We start from the raw sequence: 23,458 nt of genomic DNA, 5'->3' as shown, positions 1-23,458 counted from the left end.
ATAAAAAATTGTTGACAAAAGTGATCTGCATAACCGATAAGTTGAAGAAAGAGCTTTTATATTTTATTGACAACTAAAAAATATCTTTTCTAGGTGCATCTCCATCAGTTGTTGATGAATTTTCTAAAATTTTACCACCTTTTGAAGAATGCAAAGATAGAGTTAAAAAAATGTATTCCAGACATAAAAGTAAATCACTGGATTATTTAGCATATAGAGGTATTGATCTTTTAAATGTTTTACTGCAATTTTTCATTGTACTTCCTACATTTGTAATCAATTATTGGTATGATGCATATTAGACAATATTTTTTTTTTTTTTTTTTTTTTTTTTTTTTTTAAACATAGGATAAAATATTGTAGCTGTGATACTTCTGTACTCATGTTTGACTTTCAAAGTATAAGATACTAAAATTGCTTAGTTTTTGTTGTGTTTTCAATGAGTTTTTCTAGTTAAAAATGGCCACATTTTTATGCATTTAAAGGAAATAGTATTAACCTAGTAGCAAATTTAAAAGTAATTCTGATAACATTAATTTATTATGCTTAGTGTAATATACAGCAACCTGCATATTCTTAACGTTGAAAGGGATATTTTTATAAACTATTGGATTGCCCCAAGGTCTATTGATGTACAAACGTTGATAAAGAGAATGAAGGAATCAGTCCTGAAAACTTCATTTCTTGACATATCTCAGTCTGAGAATTCATTCAAGTTAGGAAGGAGGAACTAATTGAATGAACATTGTGCAAGCAGTAGTTATAAAGACAGTTATACCAGGGAAGAATGTGCACTGAACTCGCAAGATCTAATCTCAAGAAAATGGGGGGGGAAGAGCAATTAAGCTGTATGTCTTTAACAGAAAAGTATGAACTAATTGAATATTAAGATAGAAAAAAAAAACAAAAAAAAAAAAAACAGAAAGGAAATCTTAAAATGTGAGGTATATGTTTAAAGTAAACACTGTTTGAAAATAAATAAGAAGTAATTAGAATTTTTTGACCAATTTTATTTTTATATAAAAGCCTGTACCTGTGTCTATTTTCTACATAATTTCCATGAATATTAAGGTACTTATCATATCGTTTAACAAATCTTTGAATCCCTTCATAGAGTTATGCTATCTTATTTGACACCCATTGCAACATGATTGTTTTGACCTCATCATTGTTGTTGTGCCGAAGAACGTTCAGTTACTTCCTTCAAATGCAAGAACAGGTGGTAGTCATCGGGTGCTAGATTGGGACTATACAGAAGGTGATCAGGTTGTTCCCAGTGAAATAATATGATAAGATCTTGAATTCATATAGCCACATATGGATGGGTATTGCCATGAAGCAAAGCAATCCCCCTACTCAGCATGCCTCGTTTTTTTATTTTCGATTGCACGGTGTAGTTTGTTTATCATTCTCAAAATGTTGTAGAATTTATGATGTTACCATGAGGCAAAAAATACACAAGCAATACCCCCTTCCTGCCTCAAAACACAGTACACAAGATTTTCTGGACTGCAGTTTTATATAGAACCCTGGGTGACCCAAGGAAAGTCATCAGGAAATAATGAAATCATAAAACATCTGTTCTGTTTCACTCATTTGTCAATTTTCTGCAGCAAATCTCCCGTAATGACAGAAGGTCACTCCTCATCATGAGCATTCTTAAAGCTATCTTTAAAAGATCTAATCCATTTCTGTACCGTTCTATTACTGATAATGTTTTCTATATACATTACACTAATCTGAAATGAATTTCAGCCACTTTCACAACTTTGGCATTAAGAAAACAAATCACCATTAGTATTTCGTTGGCAAGATTCTCAATCGGCAGAGCCATTTTAAATATTCAAAGACAAACATTAACATGATCGAATGTTTCCATAATGGCACCTGTGGTTTCCAACAAATGTAGGCAAATGATGTACATGCGTTCAATGCTGACCATAGTACTCCCACATCGGAATTTTGAAATGATATTTAATTTAAAAACATGGCTCATAAAATGAAAATTGGAATGAAATAAATTCTGCACTTTCTGCAAGTACCATGGTGTATTAACAGATGACTTGTTGCTAAACCTAGAAGAAACTTATACAATAGAATTCTGATAATCCATCTAATCGTCCAGTTGTGCTTAATCTGTGCCCATTTTTAGATTCAAATTAGCATCATTTTGATTTTCTGAAAATTCAGCATGGCAAATTTAAGAGCAATTTTTCTTTAAATATATATGTAAGTAAACCTTTTAGTAAAAGCACACTAAATTTGCAAAATTTTTTGATTAAAAAAGAGAGTGTATTTTATTATTGACGTTATTTAGCATTTTCTGTGTGCACATCTGTGCTTACATTTGATAATAAACATAGTTCATGAATCTCATCAGATTTTACATTACTGCATAGGTAAATCCGGCTTATTTATATGTTTATTGTCCTTTAAAATTAATTTTAAGTTTTTGAGGCTAGCATGTGTAAAGAATTTATTTGTTCCCAACTTTTCAGATTCTGAACTTAAATCTATCTCCCGACTGGTTTCTTTACATTCTGCAAATATGAGGACAAATTATAATAATAATTCTGCAAATATGAGGACAAATTATAGCCATGAATATTACTCAGATGCATTGTATCTAACTGAATTAGTGAAACGAATAAGTCTGGAAATGATGACTTCTTAACTGGAAAGATAAAGATTAAGGGATATGTTCTGCATGCACAAGCTGTTTATATTGGTGGCAAATAGGGGTAGGTAGATTATTAAAAAAATAATAATTATAGAGATTTTTAATGTCAAAGTGTAAAAAACAGTTTAAAAAAAGAGGGGCTAAAGAATATTAATAAATCCAAACTTTAAATTCTAGAACTTTTTGTTAACTGCTAGTACCATTTTTAATTGCCACGTGCCTGGAATATAATAGTATAGATATAAAATTATAGGAAACCATACTGCAGGGAATTTTGTAAACAGTGTATTTATTTATTTATTCCTTTTTAAGAGCATAAAAATTACTTTGAAAGCAGTATTACTGGTGGACATACTCACTTTTCTGATCGTATATTTTGATGTCCTTTCACAAAAGAGTTCTTTATATCATCAAAATATTTCTATCCCATAGATATTTTCTCCTGTCTACTTTGTTTTCTTATTGCAGTGGCATTATTTTCTTGGTATGTAATTATGTTTAAAAAAATTCTTGTGGTTGTATGCAGTTTTGTGTCGTATAAATCTTGATTAAATAATTTGTAAGCTTTGGGTATGTTTTAATTACTTTTATGCTAGCTCCAAAACTGAAATTTTGCAAACTCATTGCCAGCTTTGGAAAAGATTGATGAATTTGTTAGCGGCTTATTTTTTGCCAACCAATGGTGTTTTATGCTAGTGGTATAAATTATATAGAAGGTCTTCAAAGAAATAATGTCCTAGAAAAATTTTACAGCATTATGTAATTTTACCCTTCATTTGCATTTTAACAAATGTAGTTTTTCAGTTTTAAAATGAGTTCTTTTAGCATTCTAAAAAAATGATTTTTTGAGGAATTTTGCAGCATATCAAAATTTTGCTTATTGAGCTTAACATCAAGTTGGGGCAATAAGGATATAAATGATGAAGAATCCTGTCTACAAACCTAAATCAAGAAAATAATGTTATAAAGATGATATTATATTCTGTTTAATTGAAGGCTACTAATGATAGTGCAATTTTATATATAAAGGTATCTCATAATTGGTTTTCATCAAACACCAATTTATTTTATATGTTCCCTCACATTTTCTAAACACTGTGTAGCGGCAGCGCCAAACAGGCGATACAGACTCAAAAACTCTGGAGAAAAGCGCCAATTGGCGAAACAGTAAACCTGCTTGACAACCCTACGGGCTGACGGGAAGAGAAGAATTTTCCCTGGCAGTTCTGGGTAACAACTTCAGTCTGTGTGTGTGCGTCTGTGAAACAACTCGTCTTGTGCCTTCCACATTATATGTAACTTTGATCTGTATTGGGACTGTACGCTTCCTTAAGTCATTATTATGTATCTATATTACTTCTCCTTATTAAATATCATTCTTAATGCTAAATGCCTATCTCAATTAAGATTGCTATTTTTCTAGGTAAGGTTATCTATACTTTTGTAGGCACGCGTTACTCGCACGTACCTCAACTGAAACATTTTATGGTGAATATATATTGTGTTATACAAGTATGAACTCTAAATGATATTTACTAGTAAAAATAAAATTTTCTCATGTTACAAATTAAAATATACTTGTTAAAATAGCAGTATAAGAGTAATTTTTTGTAAGACATTCAAAATGTGTTACGAAAGTTAAATAATAGATTTCTATTTATTTGACAAATTCTGAAAATATGCACTTTTTACTGAAATAATTTTATGGGCTTCTGGTATAAAAATTATACTAGAATTATTTCCAGTTAATGACGTATCAAAAGCCTAAAAATTATGTTTGAAGAATTTACTAAAATCAATTTCGGATTGAAAGAAATTGAATAAGTTAGAATTTGAAATCACAATGAAAGCTAGTCACATAAATTGCAAATATTAAGCAAAGGTAAAAGGATATATTTATGGAGTGTCATAAGAAGTGAAGGTTAAAATAAAATTTTGATTTGGAAAGACCTTTTACTAATAGATGACAGATAATGTCATTTTCGAACTTCGATAAATACAGTGCTTTATGGCTCTGTAATGCATATAAAATGTACATCAGTAGTCTGCATAAAACTATTATTTAGTGTTTCTGAAATTGAAATGCTGCAGATCATCTGCCATCTTGAAAAGAAAAAAAGATTGAAAAGTCTTTTAACTCTAAAATTATAGCAAATATTTTTAGATTTCATACAGTTCCAATTAAGATGATTTTAATTGCTGTTACCTTCATGTCAAGAGGACATCCTTGATTTGCTGATTAGACATCTTTAATATGAAATTTTGATAGTATAATCGTTGTTTTAAGAACAAAATTTTATGTTTATAATCATGACATATTTATATTAAAAAGCAGTTCCATATTTTCTAGCTGAATCTCCTTGTTTTTCTGAATCATCTGAATGTCGTAGTCGATCCCCGTCACCAACTCCTTCTAGTGGGTTAGAAAATACAAGTGTAAAAGATTCACCTATGCAGATAGATGCTGTTGTATCTAGCACTGACAATTCCTGCAATAATTCAGGTATGCTATTAAACTGGTTTGGAAAAGTTTTCATTTTCTCATTTATAATTGTTTTATTTGTAATTATGAAATATGTTTTTCTTTTGAAATTTATTTTAGATGTGTTTAAAATTGTATTTTTATGTGTAAAAGTTATTTAGTTATAAATATATTTTATATATTTTTGTATTTAAGGAATTTTTATGTATAAATTGTTGAACTGTAAAGAAATAGAAAATATGCATATGAAATAAAAGTTTCTTCAGTTAATTGTTGAAAAAATTTTTTTGAGAAACATAGTGGATATATAAAAAACATGTAGTCTGAATAAGCAATTGAACACAATTTCAATCTTTTAGAATCTTTTTTTTGTTATTTTAACAATAACAACTTTAAAGGAAAAACTGGTAACCATGGTAACACTTTGCGACTGCGCAGATAGTCTCGCAGACGATTCTCCCAGATGATGTGCTACCGTCGCAGAACAAACGCAAAAATTTTAAACACACCCCACCTGTACTCTGTTAAGAGTACATTAAATATTAACAAGAGATCAAATAGAACACAAATACAATTATCATAATACAAATAGTACTACATGAGCATATACTGTACCTAATGACATTTGTTATGCATAAGACAGTATTAAAGGAGAAATGTCAACTTATTTCAAGTGGATAAATGAACTGGATTGGTCTTTTATATTATCTCTTGTCAGTTCGAATAACACATGAACGTATGTGTCCATCACGACCAGCGAAAACCTATTCGACAATACCAAGTAGCCAGAGAAATTTTGATTTAGTGGCCCTTTCAAGCAAAAGTACATCTCCTCTTTTAAGATCCTTTCCTGGTGATGGATGTACAAAATTATGTGCATTTCTCAATCGCATACAATAATTATCTTTCCATTTCATCCATAGTTGACGTAAAAGTTTAATCTGATATAATTTTCGATAAGTTTCCTTTGTAGAAGATTGACTGCAAAAAATTTCAACAAAATGTGTAGGATTGCTAACATTCTCTTGACCAGGAAACAAAAAATGGGCTGGAGTAAGAGGTTTGGGTTCATTTAATTAATTGCTTACATAAGTAAGGGGGTCTATGATTTAAAATACCAATTCGATTTCCGCTAAAATGGTCATCATTTCCTTGAAGCTAAGACAAGCTTTTCAAGTCACTTTCCTTAAAGGGTCTTTTATGCTTCTCATGAGTCTCTCATAGAACCCACCCCACAATGGGGCATGAGGGACAATAAACTGCCACGTTATTTCATGTAGGGCAACAAAATTTTTTAAGTCCGAATGAACCAAAATTTGGGCGAAACCTTTCAAAATGGTGTCTGTGGTCTTAAAACTCTTAGCATTATCAGAAATGATGACCTTACAATTCCCCCTTCTTGCCAAAAAATGTCTTCAGAATAAAATAAAACTTTTCGTTGACATATCAGTAATTAATTCAATATGAAGTGCTCTAGTGATTCCACACATGAATAAGGCTATGTATGATCTTTGTTGAGTGTCCTTTCTAGAACAAAGAAAGACTGGACCTGTAAAATCAACTCCAGATACAGTAAATGGTGTATTTTCCAATACTTGATCCTTTGGCCAATGAGCTGTTATCTGTTTAGCAGGTTTTACAGAATATCTGCTGCAAATGAGACAATTTTTTAAAACCTTCTTTACAATTTGTCTACCCTTTAGAATCCAAAACCTATTTCTAATTTTAGCAAGAGTCGCAGAAACTCCACTATGGTAAATTTGGGTATGTTCCCTTAAAATTAATAACTTAGTGAATTTTGACTGTTTGGGACATAACTGGATGGATTTCATGAATGGCAAAACCGCTTTGCTCAAGCCTACTTCTTACGCGCAAAATACTATTTTCATCTAAAAATGCGGCTAGCTTACAAAGAGACAATTGCTTAGGAATTTAGGTACTACATTTAAGGCATTCTAATTCAGAAGAGTACGTAAGTCCTTGTTCATACTGGATGTCATACAGTCATGTTCTGCCTTCAAGAGTTCAACTGCAGTTGTAAGGTCCCATTTTTACATGTTCTTTTCTAAATTTACCAAAGAATCTTTTAATTAAGATTGTAATTTTCAGTACCTTAGTTATGTTTCTATAGTTATTCAAATCTCAAAGAAATTGGGAATTCTTGACTGCACATTTATTTTCTGTTATAGTTACAAATTCCTTTCTCAATTCTAAATCCTCAGTGAGATTCTCAATTTTAATCTTATCAGGCCAAAACTCATCTGGTTGACTCAACCAAGGTGGCCCATGCCACCACGAAGCATCTCTAGCTAAGTTCGAGGCTGAAATAATCCTAGAAAGAATATCCGCGGGATTTTCCTTTCCAGGGCAATGATACCATTTGTTAGGATTGGTCAAATTTTGAATTTCTTCTACTCCGTTCTTCACAAAGGGTTTGTATTTACAGGTGTTAGCCTTTACCAAAACAGACATATTTTGAAATCAGTCCAGAAGTAGCAATTTACATCAAATTTCAAACATTGACATAGCAAGCTAGAAGATAACAAATATGCTAACAGTTCCAAACGTGTGAGTGTGATAGATTTGAGAGGGGGGACTCTATTCTTGGAACGTATAAAACTAGTAATAACCCTGTTGTCTTGAGTGTGTACTCTCAAATATAGCACTGATATGATCATATGCCACCATAGATGCATCTGAAAAAGAATGAATATCAAATGAAACAAAATCACATAATATCTAGGAAATGCGACGTTATTCAAATGTTCAACTTTGCTGCACCACAACTGCCACTTGTAGTCCAGTGAAGAGGGGAGTTCATCATCGCAGTCCATGCCAGCTGTCCATAGCTCTTGAAATAATAGTTTTAAGTCGAACTATGAAAGGTCCGATGAATCCAATTGGGTCAAAGTACGACCCAATATTTGCAAGACGAATCGCTTTGTACTGGATCTGTTGGAAAGAATATTCATCAAATTTTTTATGTCGAAAAAAATCAAGTCCTTGTCTGTATGCCAGGCCATTCCTAGAACTTTCGATGGCGTACTATATCCAGTGATTTCTTCGGTATCAATAGTTTCTATACCAACTCTCTTCTATAGGTTGCGAAGTTTGACAGAATTAGTCTGCCATTTCCTTAGCAGCATTCCAGCATTTTTAAGAATTTCAGTCTTTTCGAGAATGGTTTTCAGAGCTGTCTCTACTTCGTCAGCTTCAACAATAAAATCGTCAACCCAGAAGGAAATTAGTAGCAATTCACAGGTTTCTGGATACAAATTTTGATAATTTTCAAAATGAAATTTCAGTGTAGCTGCCAGTAGGTAAGGACTTGATGTAAGTCCAAACAAAATACGAGTAAAATTCAGCACAATAAATTCACTTGAACTTAGATCATTAATCCAGAAAAATTTAGTATACCGATGATCATCTGGATCGATTTGAATTTCAGGAAGGCTTGCTGTATGTCCGATGTATAAGCTACAAGCTATAGAAATTTTGTCTAAATTTTAATAGCAGTTCAAATAAATTAGGGTACAAGTTCGCACCAGTGTGGAGACAGTTATTTAGTGAAAGTTCTCCTTCTCCATGAGCTACACCATCTAATACAATTCCCAGACGGCTGCTGACTTTGTCATCTTGAATAACAGTGTGGTGGGGCAAGTAAAATGATAATTCATTCCTTAACAAATCAGAAGTATTTCTACTAGTCTTTCTTTAAGATAACTATCAACAACCCTCTGATATTGCTTATACAACAACACATCTCTCTTGAACCTCTGAACTTAACTATTAAAACGTTTCAATGCAACCTTCCTATTATTTTCCAATTTCTCCTGCGTACCTGCTATCCACAGGAACTTCACACAGTACCTGCCATTTATAAACAGAATCAATTCGATAAACTCCTTCAGAATTTCCCTTTCTTCGACACCGGAAATATCTGTTTTGTCACTTCTAATGCCCAAACTCTCCAATTCCCCAAAGCTCCTTAGCTGAGCGGAAACCAAATCTCTTTCATTGAGATCGAAATTAATCGACGTGAAATTACTTAAATCATCATATTTTCTTTGGAGTGATCATCCAAAGGCAGTTTCTATAGCTACTAACAACATGTTCAAACGCTCAAATCTCTATCAAATTCCAGTAATAATCTGCTCCTATCAACAATGAAATTTTACTATTGCTAGATAACTCTTTAAAATCAAATGTTAAGAGAAATCCTGGATTTCATTTCTTTACAAGTACCTTGATCTGGACCATTGATTGCAGCTTTCGATATTTCATCTCATCAATCTCTAATGCTTCAATAAACACTTCACTTCCATTTAAAATATTTCTCAACTTATATTCCACCCTTCGGCATATCTGCCCTTTCAGAGTCTTTGCACCAAAGCTATAAATATTCAATTTTTCTGAACCAACAACCTTTAATCCCAACCTTTCAGAATGTGCCCTCAGATCCATTATCAAATAAACAAAAAGTAAAATCTGACGACTCTTTTCCAACAATTTCTACCTTTACACATTGCAACAAAATTCCTCTTCTGTCATTCAGCATATAATTCGATGAAGTAGCAACTGTTTCATTAAATTTTATTTCCAAACTATGTTCAATAATTTGTTTTTTAGAATTTTCTAATTTAAAGCATATTGCACGGGCGTGTTTACCGTTGCAAAGGAGCTGTTTGCCCCTTTGCAGGCCTTTATACAGCAATTTATATTATAACACAATAAAAATCTTTTTTCTCATAAAAAAACTTCTCTCTCTTTTTTTGACAGTTCTGAAGTAGCACTGGTCAGCAATTCATTAACAGAGTAACAAAATTTATTGTGATTAGGGGCTCCAAAATTTCTATGGTTAGATTGTTTATACTGGCTACGTGTTTCGTGCTAAGAAGGAGAGTGTATATGAAATGCTCTCTCCCTTGCAGTAATGGAGCGGTGTAAAAAATCCATCAATTCCTTTAAATTATGATTAGTGCTCAAGATTTGATTTTTGCTGAAGTCCAAAACGAGGTCTCTGGGAAAAAGTTTCAAAATTACAGTGCAAAGCATTATAATTTTCTGATTTTATATCTAAACTCTCAAAAGAATGAATTTGGGTTTGGCACTTAAAGTACAGGTTTCTCAACTCTTGTAAATTAGAAATGTTCTTTAACGATGTCATATTTAACACTTTAGACATATGGGCATTGATTAACACATCTTTCTGGCCAAAGATATCTTGGATTAATTTAAGAGCCGACTTATAGTTGTCTGAGGTAATAGTGAAACCTTTAACGCGTTGAGCACGGCGGCGAATTTGCTGTCCTTTCTGTTCAACCGGCAGCAAGCTAAGCCGTATTTTTGTTTAGAATGTTTCAATACATTTCATTGATACTATATTTATTTTTTAACTTTAATACTGTCAGTCCCATGGACCGACGACAGCCAAACGAAAATTCCAGTGCCGGTCCCCAGCGACCAGCGCCGGCCACACGGAAAGTTAACTGCCAGTTCCCTTGGACCGGCGCCATGCTCAACGTGTTAACACAAGAAAGACCTTGGCCTCCAAGGCAACTAAACAAATAAGAAAATTTTTTGACATCTGAGAGGGAAGGAATTTTGTCAATAGAATTTTCGAATTGATTTCGGAAATTTAACTACTCAGATGCCCCCCCCCCCAATATATATATGAACTTTCAGTTTAGGTAACTTTGCGTTTGTATTTGGTCTACTTTGGTTTGTTATGGGTTGCACACATGCGGGTTCTTGTACAGATGAGGATTGCAACGATTTTATTTTTTAGTTTTACCGAGTTAAATATAATTACTTCATTACATTCATCAATACTTTCTATTTCTGATTGCATTTCTGCATCATCTAAAAGATCTCCAATTTTAAACAATAGCAACAGTAAAGAAAAAAACTGGTAACCATGGGAATACTTTGCGACACTTTGCGACTGCGCAGATAGTCTTGCAGACGATTCTCACAGACAATGTGCTAGCATCGCAGAACAAATACAAAATTTTTAATCAGTGGATTTTTATTTTTCATTAAAAATAATTTTTAATAATGGAATTTTTATTCTTGGAAATCTTTTTATACAGATAGATGCATGTATTAAGTATGTTCTTTATGGTGTGAATTAGATCTTAAATCCAATACATAATAAGCTGTAGAATGATATTTCTTCCTCCAAAACACTATCTGAGTACATTAACTGCTATTAATATTGTCATTTTTTGTTACTGGCATTTTTGTTGTACAAGAATATTTTGTTGATTAGCACATTTTCTAGAAACAAGTTAAAAAAATTACATTAAATTTAATATTCTTGAGGATTTTTTAAATTGATGGTGAAAGGCTTTAATTGCTAATGTCTGACTATGCTAGATTAAGGCTTGTCTTTAATTTTATATTATCTAAACCAAAAATGAAATAGTATTAAAACTATTTAAAAGATATTTGAACATTGCAGTCTCAAAAATGACTGTTTTATGCTGTCAGCTCTGAAGCACTTAAATCTAACCTTATCCTTATAGAAGTGAAAATATTATAGACTTTAAAACTTATTTTTAAATTAGTTTAAATGATGGAATTTTTTTAATAGTAGTTTTGAAGAATTTTTTTTTTGGGGGGGGGCTTGAAGTTTTACTGTGTCTTATTTGTATATAGTATTAAATTTTCGAATTGTGCACTCATATATGAATGTATATTATATGTTTTATTATTATCATAATATTTTATTATTGTCAATATTTATTTACATTCAAAGATTGAAATTCAGTGTTATCTTTTTTAGTATCATTAGCGATTAAGTGTAATTCTTTTATATGTGTTATTGCTTTTATAATTATCAATGTTTTATGGAAATTAAAAAGTCTTTTCTGTAATTATTCAGCAAAGAAATTGATTTACTAAGAATGTGCAAGTTCAGAGTATTTAACTTTTTTAATGCATGCTTTTATCTAGTCATGAGACTTCAATAAACACAGTGTCACTTTATATGCATTGCAAATATTTAAAGCTTAGTTCTAAGAGAGCTATTAAAGCTTGTTTCTAAGAGAATAGCAAAATATTTTAAAGCTTTGTTCTTTAAAATATTTTGCTGTTTTTTTTTTAAGAATATAGAAATTACTCTTTTTATATGAAGGTAATAAAATAGTGTAGTAAATCATTGTATAAATAAAGGTAATAAATGTTATGTATATGTGAACAGTTTTCATTAAGTATATTAAAAATGTTTTGATGCTCAAAAGATTAGCAACAGTTAAGAAAGTTTTAGTATATACAAGTATTAAGCAACTGCAATTTCTTTCTTTATAATTATAACCAAAACAACAAACCTAAGTATTTCTCTAGAATCCTGACACTTTTGAATGGTTTGTAATTTTGAGCAATTTGTAGTAAAAGGGTCTTCAGTGAATCAGCTGTGCTAAATACTATATACTAATATTTAGAAACACCACTGGGGTTTCAAGATTGATTGAAACTGTATTCGAATTTTATTTCTGTCCAATAGTTTATTAATTAACTGAAAGGATGAAATTATTAAATGCTGTAGTAATATTGTTTAGATACTTTTTGCAACATTTTATAAGTTTTTTGATATTTTCAATATATCAAAGTACCGCCATATTGTTTAAGAAAGACCTCTGTAAAAGGACTTTCTTTCTATGGCTAATTACCGTATTTGACGGCATATAAGACACACCCTTATTTAGACGGCCACACACAAGGAAAAAAAGTTTCAATAGTGTGGTTTCTTTTAGTTCTCACGTTTTGTAAAAGCCAAATAAACAATTATTGAATGCAATTACCTTTACGTATAAAACTGTGTCCTTCACGTATAAGACGCAGGTAACTTTTTTGAGACCAAATTTAGGAAAAAAAGTGCGTCTTACATGCCGTCAGATACGGTATATAGTTTGCCATAATTAAATAATTGTGCATTTATTTCTTAATTCACGGGAAGTAATCTCATAGATTTAACCTTAGTTTTTCTTGTTTCAAACTCAGTTGTGAGCTGAGATTTGGTAAAATTTTGCTTTAAATGTTTTTAATAAATTTCTAAAGTTTCTTAGTAAACTTCTCTGGAAATGCATATTTAATAATGTAGGAGTCACACTGTTAGTGGGCAATCTACCTTCATGGACTTCTAAAGCTGACTCTGATTTGCATTTCTTATGGGAGAAATCGTGAAACTGCTTATGTAACTAGCTATTTGTTAATATTCAAAGCTCTTATGAGGCTATCACTGTTCAGTGAATTTTAAACAATTGACAATAAAGCGTTTAAAAAAATACTATTACATGGAGATACTTTCTTCACATTAGGGATTGAAATAGTTGGATGTATACTTATGTAGTTTATTACTAAACTATATGCAATGAAAAGCTCTAAATTTTGCAAGTTTATAATCAATTTATAGTATAATTATCCTCAAAAATTATATTTTATCTGTTTTTCAAAAGTAAATAACTTTGTTTATTTTCCCATAATGGATACTGATATGCAGAATTATTGGTAGGATGTTTATGCATAAAATTTCATCATTAAGTAACTTTCATATAAATATGTTTTAATGTAAGATTAATGTTCATTTGTGTTAATAAATGTTTTGTAACATGTTGTATACTTCTGAGGTTTTCGTTAAATACTGTTTACTTTTGGGCTTTAGGGATACTTTCATCGTTTCCTTTAAAAAAAAAAAAAAAAGAAAAAAAAAAAAAGAAAAAAAAGAAAAAAAGGAAGCTTTCTTTTTTTCATTCTCATTTGCATTTTGAAAAATTTGAATTCTTCTTATCTTTAAACTGTGACCATGCTGAGAAATTCATAATATTAAATCAAATAATGAATTAGTAAATTTTGAAAACTGTTAAAAAATCAATCTGTCCATAAATAAAAAAATAAAGTGAAACAAAATGCTATCATCTAAACATTAGATTTTTTACATTCTTAGGTTGATATATATCATATTTTAATGTTATGGCACTTAAAAGTGATCATAAAATTATTAAGCAGTAAAATTGTAATGTTAATGGCCACATAAAGTTTCAGAATTTTTCTATATATATATATATATAAAATTTTATTATGTATATATATATATATATATATATATATATATATATACATAATAATTAAAGTATATTATGTATATATATGTATAAATAATTAATTTATATATATATATATATATACATAATTATATATATTACATAATAATTAATATATAATTTTTATATATATAAATATATATACATAATAAAATTTGTATACAATACAGATCATACTCAGCCTGGCCTCAGTTAAAAATAGATTTATAGCTTTGTTTCTCATTTAAGTTATTTTATTTCATCAGAATACTATGATGTTCAGAGAATGGAATGTTTTGAGATCCTGGCTTCCAGACAAGGTTTATTAACTGACTTTATTTTTAAAATGCTGTCCGAAAAATCGCATTTTGTGCTTACTTTGCCGCTTTATTTGTGTTCTCTTCTTTCAATGTTTTAATTTGTTGTTTATAAATTATTTTACTTCTTAAAAGTCTTTGCCTCGTGTAATTTGTGTTTTGATTGTAATTTAATGCTGGAATTAAATAGGTCTTTCGGAGAGAAGAAAGAAAGGTAAGGTCACATTAAATTTCATGCTATTAACTTTCTTTAATTATTAGTGGCAGAAAAATAAAGGTGTAAGAGTTTAATGTACTAATTTAATAATATTTTACTTACACAATATCAGCTGTGTAAAACTATAGATGTTAAAAAAATGATTTTCTCTTTTTGCATGCTTTGATATGCATGCTGTTTAATAATCAATTTTTTGAGAATTAAAAAATTAAATTAATATATTAAATTAATTAGTATTAAATTAATATTAATTAATAAAAATAATATTTTTAATCTGTTTTTAACATTTTAAAGTTATTAATCGTGGTTTTTTTTTATTAGTTTGTTCCAAATATTAGTTGGTTCAAATAATTTTTTTGTTAGAAAGAATCAGATTATTTGTTTATTATAAGCAATTTTATAGGAATTAATAACTGTTAATTTAGCTTTTGTGCTCATGCTTTTAATGTAAAATAAATTATGGGATACTAAGTGGAATAAATTCTTCAAGTTTGTCGGAGAATATCTATTCAATGTTGACTCTTTTATTATCAGATAGGATCAGGTTACTTAAACAAATTGTAAATAATTGATGAAAACAAAAGTTTCATGTTTTATTTATGAAGTTTTTGGATTGTTTTCTAAATGCCCATGACATGCATAATGGAAATGTAGGAGTTATCTGCTGTTGAACACCTCCACATCTGCCTAACTTATAATGTATTTGTTTCAATTTAGTGCATCAGCATTATTTCATTCTCGTGTTAGGAAAAGTTAATATTTAAGAAAATCATCAAAGTTACCTTTTTTTTAATGAAGTTACTTTTAGTAAAAGTGGCTTAATATTCTGTAGTTTCTTTTTTGAAGTCTGTCGTACATTGAAAAATGAGTATTGACATGCTATCGAGAAGATCATTAATGATCTTATATGAGCACTATAGTCCTGTGTGTATAATGTGCTCTTTTTGCTTCATGGGAGAAAAGAAATGTATACAAGTTCATTAACCCTCTGAGTGGTATGGGTTTTTGAATCTGTTCATAAAAACCTGTATTTAAACAGCTTCTATTAGGTAAGAACTTTTTTTCATTAAGATGATAATTACATTATTGAAGAAAGTGAGAAAGCAAAATGTTTTAAATTATAAGCTAATATGTACCAAGTGACAAAAAAAGTCTGATAACTAGATAAAGGTAGTCATGCTGTTCAGAGGATTAAAGGTTAAACATTAAAGTAACTGTAGGGGGAGAGAAACCACTTTATCTAGGATATTAATAGCCTTTTTATGCTAGTTCCCTCTGGCGCAGAAATAAATTCCTCTACAGATAGGTGTTTGAAAAATTATAGAATAATGTACTATTGGTTCAAATATTATGTCTTTGTTTATAATAAAATTTGTAATAAACACATCAGTACATCCTATTATTTATATCTCTGGACCAGTTGCTTAGATAAACTTTGTATGGAATAAATAGCATGCCTAAATTACATATAAAAGGTTTTTAATGTTTTTGTTTGCAATATTAATAAAACCACTGCCTTGGGGGTTAGCTGAACCATATTGTTGGGCTGGGGTCAATTCCTGGAAAAGGCATGGATATTGGTATATATTGTTTCCCTCTCAAACTTTCTGATGTAATATTAGTCTGCTCTGAGCAATGCTATTAGTGATAAGGTGGCTAAATGACCAGTGAATTTGATTGCATTTCTGCTGAGCAAGTGTTTGCTTCTAGCAACTGTCCAGCCATTGGGCGGGAGAAAACATTTTTATTTCCCCACCAAATGAAAAAAGTTGTGGTGTTTAAATGTTAGTTTTTGCTAAATATGTCATGATGGGCAAAAGATTGGGAAGTATAAAGATTCCAAGATTGAAGAATGTGCATTTCATGGAGGTACTAGTTTCACCAAGTATGACAATATCATGATTTAATATGCAGTTTCTTGTAAATAGAGCTCAAATGCAAACGGTATATAATTATATATTTTCTTCTGTGCTGCAGATGCTATCTGAAAGATAGACATCAAGATAAGATGCAAACATGTGTAGAAGACTGCTGGAAAGAATTTTCCGCTTGAACATTAGTAGCATTTTTATGCTCTTCTCTGGTTTTATCGCATAAATGCAAGAAATTTTAATTCTCTTCCTTCTAACGTTTCAAATAATTTTTCCAGCTGCATGATATTTCACTATTACATTTCATTTCATGCATAACAAATATTTACTTGTTTCCTTGTCTTTAATTAAAAAAGAAAATTCTGTATACCCCCTCTCCAAATCTAAAATTAGATTGCATGCAGAATTAAAGCAGTGTCCATAAAAAATGAGGTTAAGGATATGATCTCGATAATCAAAATTAAGGCAGTTGGGATTCTGTTGATTTTATTGCTATGCATAGCAATATTCGAAACCTTTTTTTTTGTTTTTGCTGTTGTTGTTGTATCTTCCAGAAGCTTCTTGTTCTTTTTATTTTTTGCTTAAAACTTTCTTCATTCTGATACCATTTATGTTTTGGAATAAATATTGCTCTTTAATTCATAAAATATCCATTAATAAATCAAGTTTTTTTAACACAGTGGGAGTGTAATATTATTTCATATAAAATATTACTGACTTCAGCAAAATATAAAATTACATTATTAAATATAGTTTATTATTTTGATTTATAATGATGCAGTAGTTTATATTGAGAAAATTATTTTTATGAAAGCTGAACTCAATATTTTTTGTCGTTCATGGGAGAAAAATTAATTAATTTTTTTAATATTCTTTCTTATATTTTTGTGTCATTGAGAATTCTAACATAGTGGCATATGTTAAGTCTTTACATGTTTATGTATGTGTATAGTAGTATATGTTGTGTTAAGTCTTTACATGTTTATGTATGTCTATGTCATTTTCTAGTTTCTGCATAGCAGTGTATGCTTTATATTTATATTCTATCATTTTGAAAATTTTACTGTTAACATGTTCATTTAAAAATTTCTTTTAATTTCTTAGGCCAAGCTAATTTTATATAAATACTAGCAGCCTCGCTGCCAGCCTTCGTCTGGCTTTTAAATGTACCGGAAAAATGGCTGAAAGGAACACCAAACATTAAATTTAAAAACTGCATAGAATTTTACTCTGCAGAACAACTTCATAAAAAAAGTTATTACGTATAACAAAATTACAGTGAAATAAGCAATATCAATAATACAAATAGTAATTATCCTACTGAATAAATTAACCAACTTCCATTTTCAAAATCTTAAGAACTCAAATGGTATATATAAAGGTGGTTAAGAACTTTATTTCTTAAAAAAAATCACTCAAAACTTTTCAATATCTTAAAAACAGTGAAATGAACAATAAATAACATAAAAGAATACAAACAAAAATCTGGAAAGCAAAGCATAATTAATGATATAAGCTGTATCCCTTAATACAAATATTAATATATAAAAAAATTAACCAAATTTCCATTGAAGGAAAAAAAATCAAGTAAAACTTTTCAATATCTTACAAACAGTGAAATAAGCAAAAAATAACATGAAAGAAACTAAAAAAAACAAAAAATTCAGCGCAGAATTTTACTCTGCAGAACTTTATATATATAAAAAAAAAAGTATTATATATATAAATTATAATGAAATATGCCAATCTCTTAAAAACAGTGACATGAGAAATACGATGAAAAATTGTTGCCAAACCCATATTTCTAAAAGAATGAAACTATTCAAAATGCGATTTCATCAAAAATCTATCAGCACCAATAAGAAAGGAAAATTGTTGCCAAAATCACATTTTTAAAGATGTGAGATGTGAGAAGTGTACTCGGAAGCTTCATTTAAAATTTTTTTTAAAAAATACAAAATATTATCATTTTTCCAAAATTCTTTTTGTAAAAGCAGTCACAAGGATAAACGTGTCCAAAAATCAAAGAAAAATAAACTGTACATTTTTAAAAATAAACTTTTTTAGAAAAAGTCCTGTTGAAAAGGTGTTAAGCTCACTTTGTTAAATAAATTCGTATTTAATCGATTTATTGAAACACGAAATTTATTTTAAGTTTGTAAAATAGCAAAGTGCCTACGTTTCATGACGATGTGAAAATGGAGTGTGTAGAGTAAAATCTCGCATTCCTGTAGCCCATTAATTCTCAAAATGACGCGATTTCGTCACAAAACATAAAATAAAAAAATTCGAATTCGAATTTCGAAAAAATCGCTTCGAAGTGCGCTGGCTCTTGTCTAGATGCACCTATGTACCAAATTTCGTACCTGTGGGTCTATTAGCTTACGCGCAGCGCGAACGAAAGACGCACGCACACACACACACACACAGACTCTTTCTTTTATTATATGTAGAGATCAGCAAATTAAAAATTATTTATTAACTGTTGTGTTATTTCTTAACTGTGTGTGTGACTGTGTTATTTAGACTCTTGTAAAAGTTATTTTAAAAGGAAATATTAATTTTATTTCGTACAGTAATGGAATGCAGTACTGTAGGGATGCCTAAATATTAATGCATTTGAAATAATAGTACTAATCGATTACACTGAGTCACATAGTTTTGGCGATAATTTTATAGCAACAAAGCATCTCCAGTGACATTTTGGGTAGCCTTTAGCTACCGTGGCACTGAATATTCTTTCCACCAAGCCGTAAATATTATTGAGTTGTTGGTCATCTTTCTGTAATTATCTCCATTAAAGTTTTTGCAGGTCTGTTTTCAACCATTTTAAAAAATACCCTTTTATTCCATGACAAACACTGTCAACTATCTATGACCTTCCAGCATGGTTTTTCCATTCCATACAACTACATTGCAATAACAAAAGTGTAAGTTTTATCAGCATTTTTTTTTTTTTTTCATATTTTTCCTTTTATTTAACATGGAATTCTTTGGAAATAAATTTGAAATTTTGAATTATTTAATTGTTTATCTACATCATTAGTACATATTTTTAATGTTTTGTTTCTTGAGCTAAAAAATTATCACCAAGAATACGTGACCTGGCAAAATCAATCCGTACTAAAATAACTTGTTTTATAATAATAATAGTAATAAGAACTAATTGTATTTTTTAATGTTATTTGATTTTCATCCACATTGAGTTTTAAGGCAAGCATATAATGTAGATGCAACAATTAATCATAATTATATTCATATTTTTTAATAGTGATGCATAATCTTTTTTTTTAATAGAAATTGGAGCTTTCAATTCAGTAGAAGCAAGAAGTGTTATGTCAGGAGGAACCACTCGAGGTTGGTTATCTGATGTGGCAGTTGTCCTGTGGAAAAGGATGTTAGGGTCTTTAGGTGATATTAATAAAATTACAGATTCATCGATCCATGCTCAAGTTATGAAGTACCTGGTTGATCTTTCTGAGCTTTTAATAAAAGTAAGTTTTTCAGCATGAAATACTATTATTTAATTTCTTGTATTCTAAATTGAAATCAAGTTATAATATGAATTTTGAAATCCTCAAAATGTCTTCAAAAGAAAAAATATCATAATAATTGCTTGGTGTAATTTTGGTATACATCTTCAATAAATTTGAATTAATGAAATCTAAATCTTGAAACTTCATTTGAAAAATGAAATGCGCTTATTTAGTAAACAGGAAAAATATTTTGTAATTCTGTTAAATAACAGTATGACTTAAGAAATAAAATTAAAACTTGTAAAAAAAATTGAAGGGTAAAAAAAACAAAAATATTTTTCAAGGATTATTTAAAAAAAAAAAAAAAAAAAAAAAAAAAAGGGGGGGGGATGAAACAAGACTGTTTCCTTTGAGACATTTCATTAGAGAATTTCCTTGGAAAAATAAAATAATTTTATTTTTTAAATGATATTTCTTAGATTCTAAGGGATACCTTTACCCATTTAAATGTCGCTGAAAATACAATGAGTTTTAAGAGTTGCAGATTTTTTATTATTTATTTTTTTTTAATTACTGTTTACCAAATGACTGATTCAAATAGTTATAATATTACTGTTAGTGAATCTAAGGTAATTACTCAAGTATATATATATATATATATTTCCTAAACAATATTGATTAATTGATTATATTATCTCCTAAGTTTAATTAAAGTAGAAGTATTTTAAGAGAGTGAATCCATACTGGTAAGTTATATTTTGAAAGATGTTTTGAAAGCCAAATGTTAATAATGTTTTAACGGGGACTGGAGTTAAATCATCATGAAGAATAAAATTTCAGTTGTAAAAGGAAAAATTAAAAACATGTAATCATTGTCATTGATCGGAAATTAGTTGGCTTTTCAAGAGGAACAAACCAACTCCCGTTAAGTAGTGTCAGTTAATATATATATATATATATTAACTGACACTACTTAAAGCCATCTGTAGTCTTATCAGTTGAAATGACACCAAATTTGGTAGTGGCACTCATGATGACATGGGAAAAAAGACTCTACAAGAAAAAACAAATAGTTCCAAAAGTTGCCCTTGGAGGAATATGTGGCTCTGTTCTAGTCTACACAACTGAAAATTTGCAAGAAGTGCATATAAAATTTGAGAATACAAATGCTCAGTTATGCAAATGACAGCAGCATCAGTGAAGGGGAAAGCACTGAAGGATTAAGGTGTTTCATTTTGTAAGGGAAAAATTAAAATATAAAATTTTTGCAGATTTTGCTTACTGTCGAATTCTCAGTAATGTAAAAGATATATATGCTAAATTCCAAGAAGATTGGATAATATTTTGAGGTTGCACATTTTGATCAGTTTTGTTAAAAAAAGACAAATGTATGATTTTTGAATATTAATTACTTTTATTAGAAAAACTAGAAATGACAAGCTTAAAATAATACTAAAACTGGACACGAAGATTAATAGATAGTATGATAGCAAAATGTGTTACATTAATCAACTTTGAATGATGCAATCCCTTCTTTTGTTTGCTTAGTAAAAACTTTTCTGTGATACTCAGCTACCTATCTTCAACAAGAATTGTTTTTGTTGTCCATCCCTGACCGATTTGTTAAACTTTTTTGTCAGAACAATTCCTCTTTCTGCAATATCATTGACCACCTTAAGAGTGTTTACGCAACTTCTTCAAGGGTTCTCCAGTATTTTATTGCATCATAGGTTCCAAACAGTTCAAAGAATGTCTGTGTTTAATTAGTAATGAAATGGTTCAGGTCTTTTCCTTCAAAAACTAGGTTTTTTATCCTGTAATTGCTTTATTTCCATTTTCTTTGCATTTTCTTTGGTTTCTCAATTATTAATCATATTTCCCTTATCAGCCTGAGAAATAAGTTCGCTCGAAAAGGCTAATCTTATTTTGTTTCTGACAGATACCAAAGGTATCTCTTAGGAACTGTAAAAGCATTTTTTTTTTTTTTTAATGTCTGCATCTGGGTAAATGCTCAGAAGCTGTAGCGTATCCAAATAATTCTCTGTAGCCCATTGACTTGCCGTGTGCCAAAAGTGAACCTATATGAGGCTGACAAAATGTGCAACCTTTTTCATTCCTTTCAGTTTTTGTTGAGGAATATTCAACTGTTTAATGAAGAAGATATTTTTCAGTGCATATATTGCCTTTGCCATCCACCTGGCTAGATGCAGAGCATGTGGGATCATGAAACTGAAGTTGTTTTGAGACCAATGTCCTGGGTACAGGAGTGAGAGTTGTAACAACTCTTTGTAGTCTTCTCTTCGATGACTTCCGTCTTTTGGGATATTTTGGATATAATGAACAATTTTCTCTTGTTCTTCTGAAAACCCTTGAACAGGACTTTCTTCATCCAGCATTATCATATCTGACTTCTTATCAAGAGAAGCCCACAGACTTTGGAATCTCTGAAAAATCTGAATGTTAGGACTACTTGATGGTATGCCACAACACTACTCCTTTCAGTATTAGTTCACAGGTGTAATAACAGATAACTAACCTGTTACAATGTTTGTTTGAAGTCCCTTTCAAATCTGGTACATGCCCTTTGGGTCAGTCTTGTATTAGATGCTGTAGTATCAAAAGAGATACTAATGGTATTGCCTCGTAACTGAAATTGATCCACTTCCAGAAGAACTACTTCACTACTTCAGCCATCTGCTTACAAGTGCCTTTCAGGGCAGTAGGTATGCCAAGCAATTGCTTAAAATTTTTGTCAGTCACTAAAACTGCAACTCTATTTTCCAGTGTTTTGGCACTCTCATGGGCAATTGAGGACAATAGTTTACTGTCCCAGTGCAAGACCATATGAGGAGGATTTTCAAAGAGTGACTCTTAAGATTTTCAAGGCTCCTTGCAGTTGCTCTGTAAATGAATACATGAGAAGCCAGTTAGTACAAAGCACTTCAACGTTAAAAATGTCACTAGTTTGAGATAATCAATCAACTTTTGTTAACCTTTCCTGCAAACAAATGCAACTGAGATGACGGTCCAAGACCAGCCTCTGTATTGCGTAGGAGGGCTGGTCATTATTCATAGTTATCCGTCTAAGAAGAGATTATAATCAAACTGAGCTTGCTACACCACAGGGAGCCTCAATCCCATGGCACAGACTTTTAAAACGAACTCTCTCTTATACCGTTTTTTTTTTTAAACGAACTCTCTCTTATACCCCAGGGGATGAACCGTGCACATGTCAAAACCATGGGTCTCAGAGACTAGCCCAGCGCAAGGCATATTACAGACACTTATGAACTTGGAAGTGGTCATCGGTAGTGCCCCCGTTAATACTGCGT

At 30.3% G+C, this 23,458-nt stretch overlaps 1 protein-coding gene across 1 annotated transcript in view; it reads left to right on the top strand.

Moving 5' to 3' along the window:
• The window catches only part of LOC118191670 (ral GTPase-activating protein subunit alpha-1), a 209,439-nt gene that overhangs the window by 99,865 nt on the left and 86,116 nt on the right, over window positions 1–23,458 (top strand). Inside the window, 3 exon segments of the mRNA XM_085816841.1 lie at window positions 94–219; window positions 5,031–5,183; window positions 19,948–20,144. Of these exon segments, the coding sequence (XP_085672967.1) occupies window positions 94–219; window positions 5,031–5,183; window positions 19,948–20,144 (476 nt within the window).

The sequence above is a fragment of the Stegodyphus dumicola genome, chromosome 5 (assembly GCF_044657685.1).
Source record: "Stegodyphus dumicola isolate Sdum_Otavi_A_Nest chromosome 5, ASM4465768v1".
Lineage (NCBI taxonomy): Eukaryota > Metazoa > Arthropoda > Arachnida > Araneae > Eresidae > Stegodyphus > Stegodyphus dumicola.
Note: the sequence above shows the minus strand (reverse complement) of the source record. Positions and strands in the feature narration are given on the sequence as shown.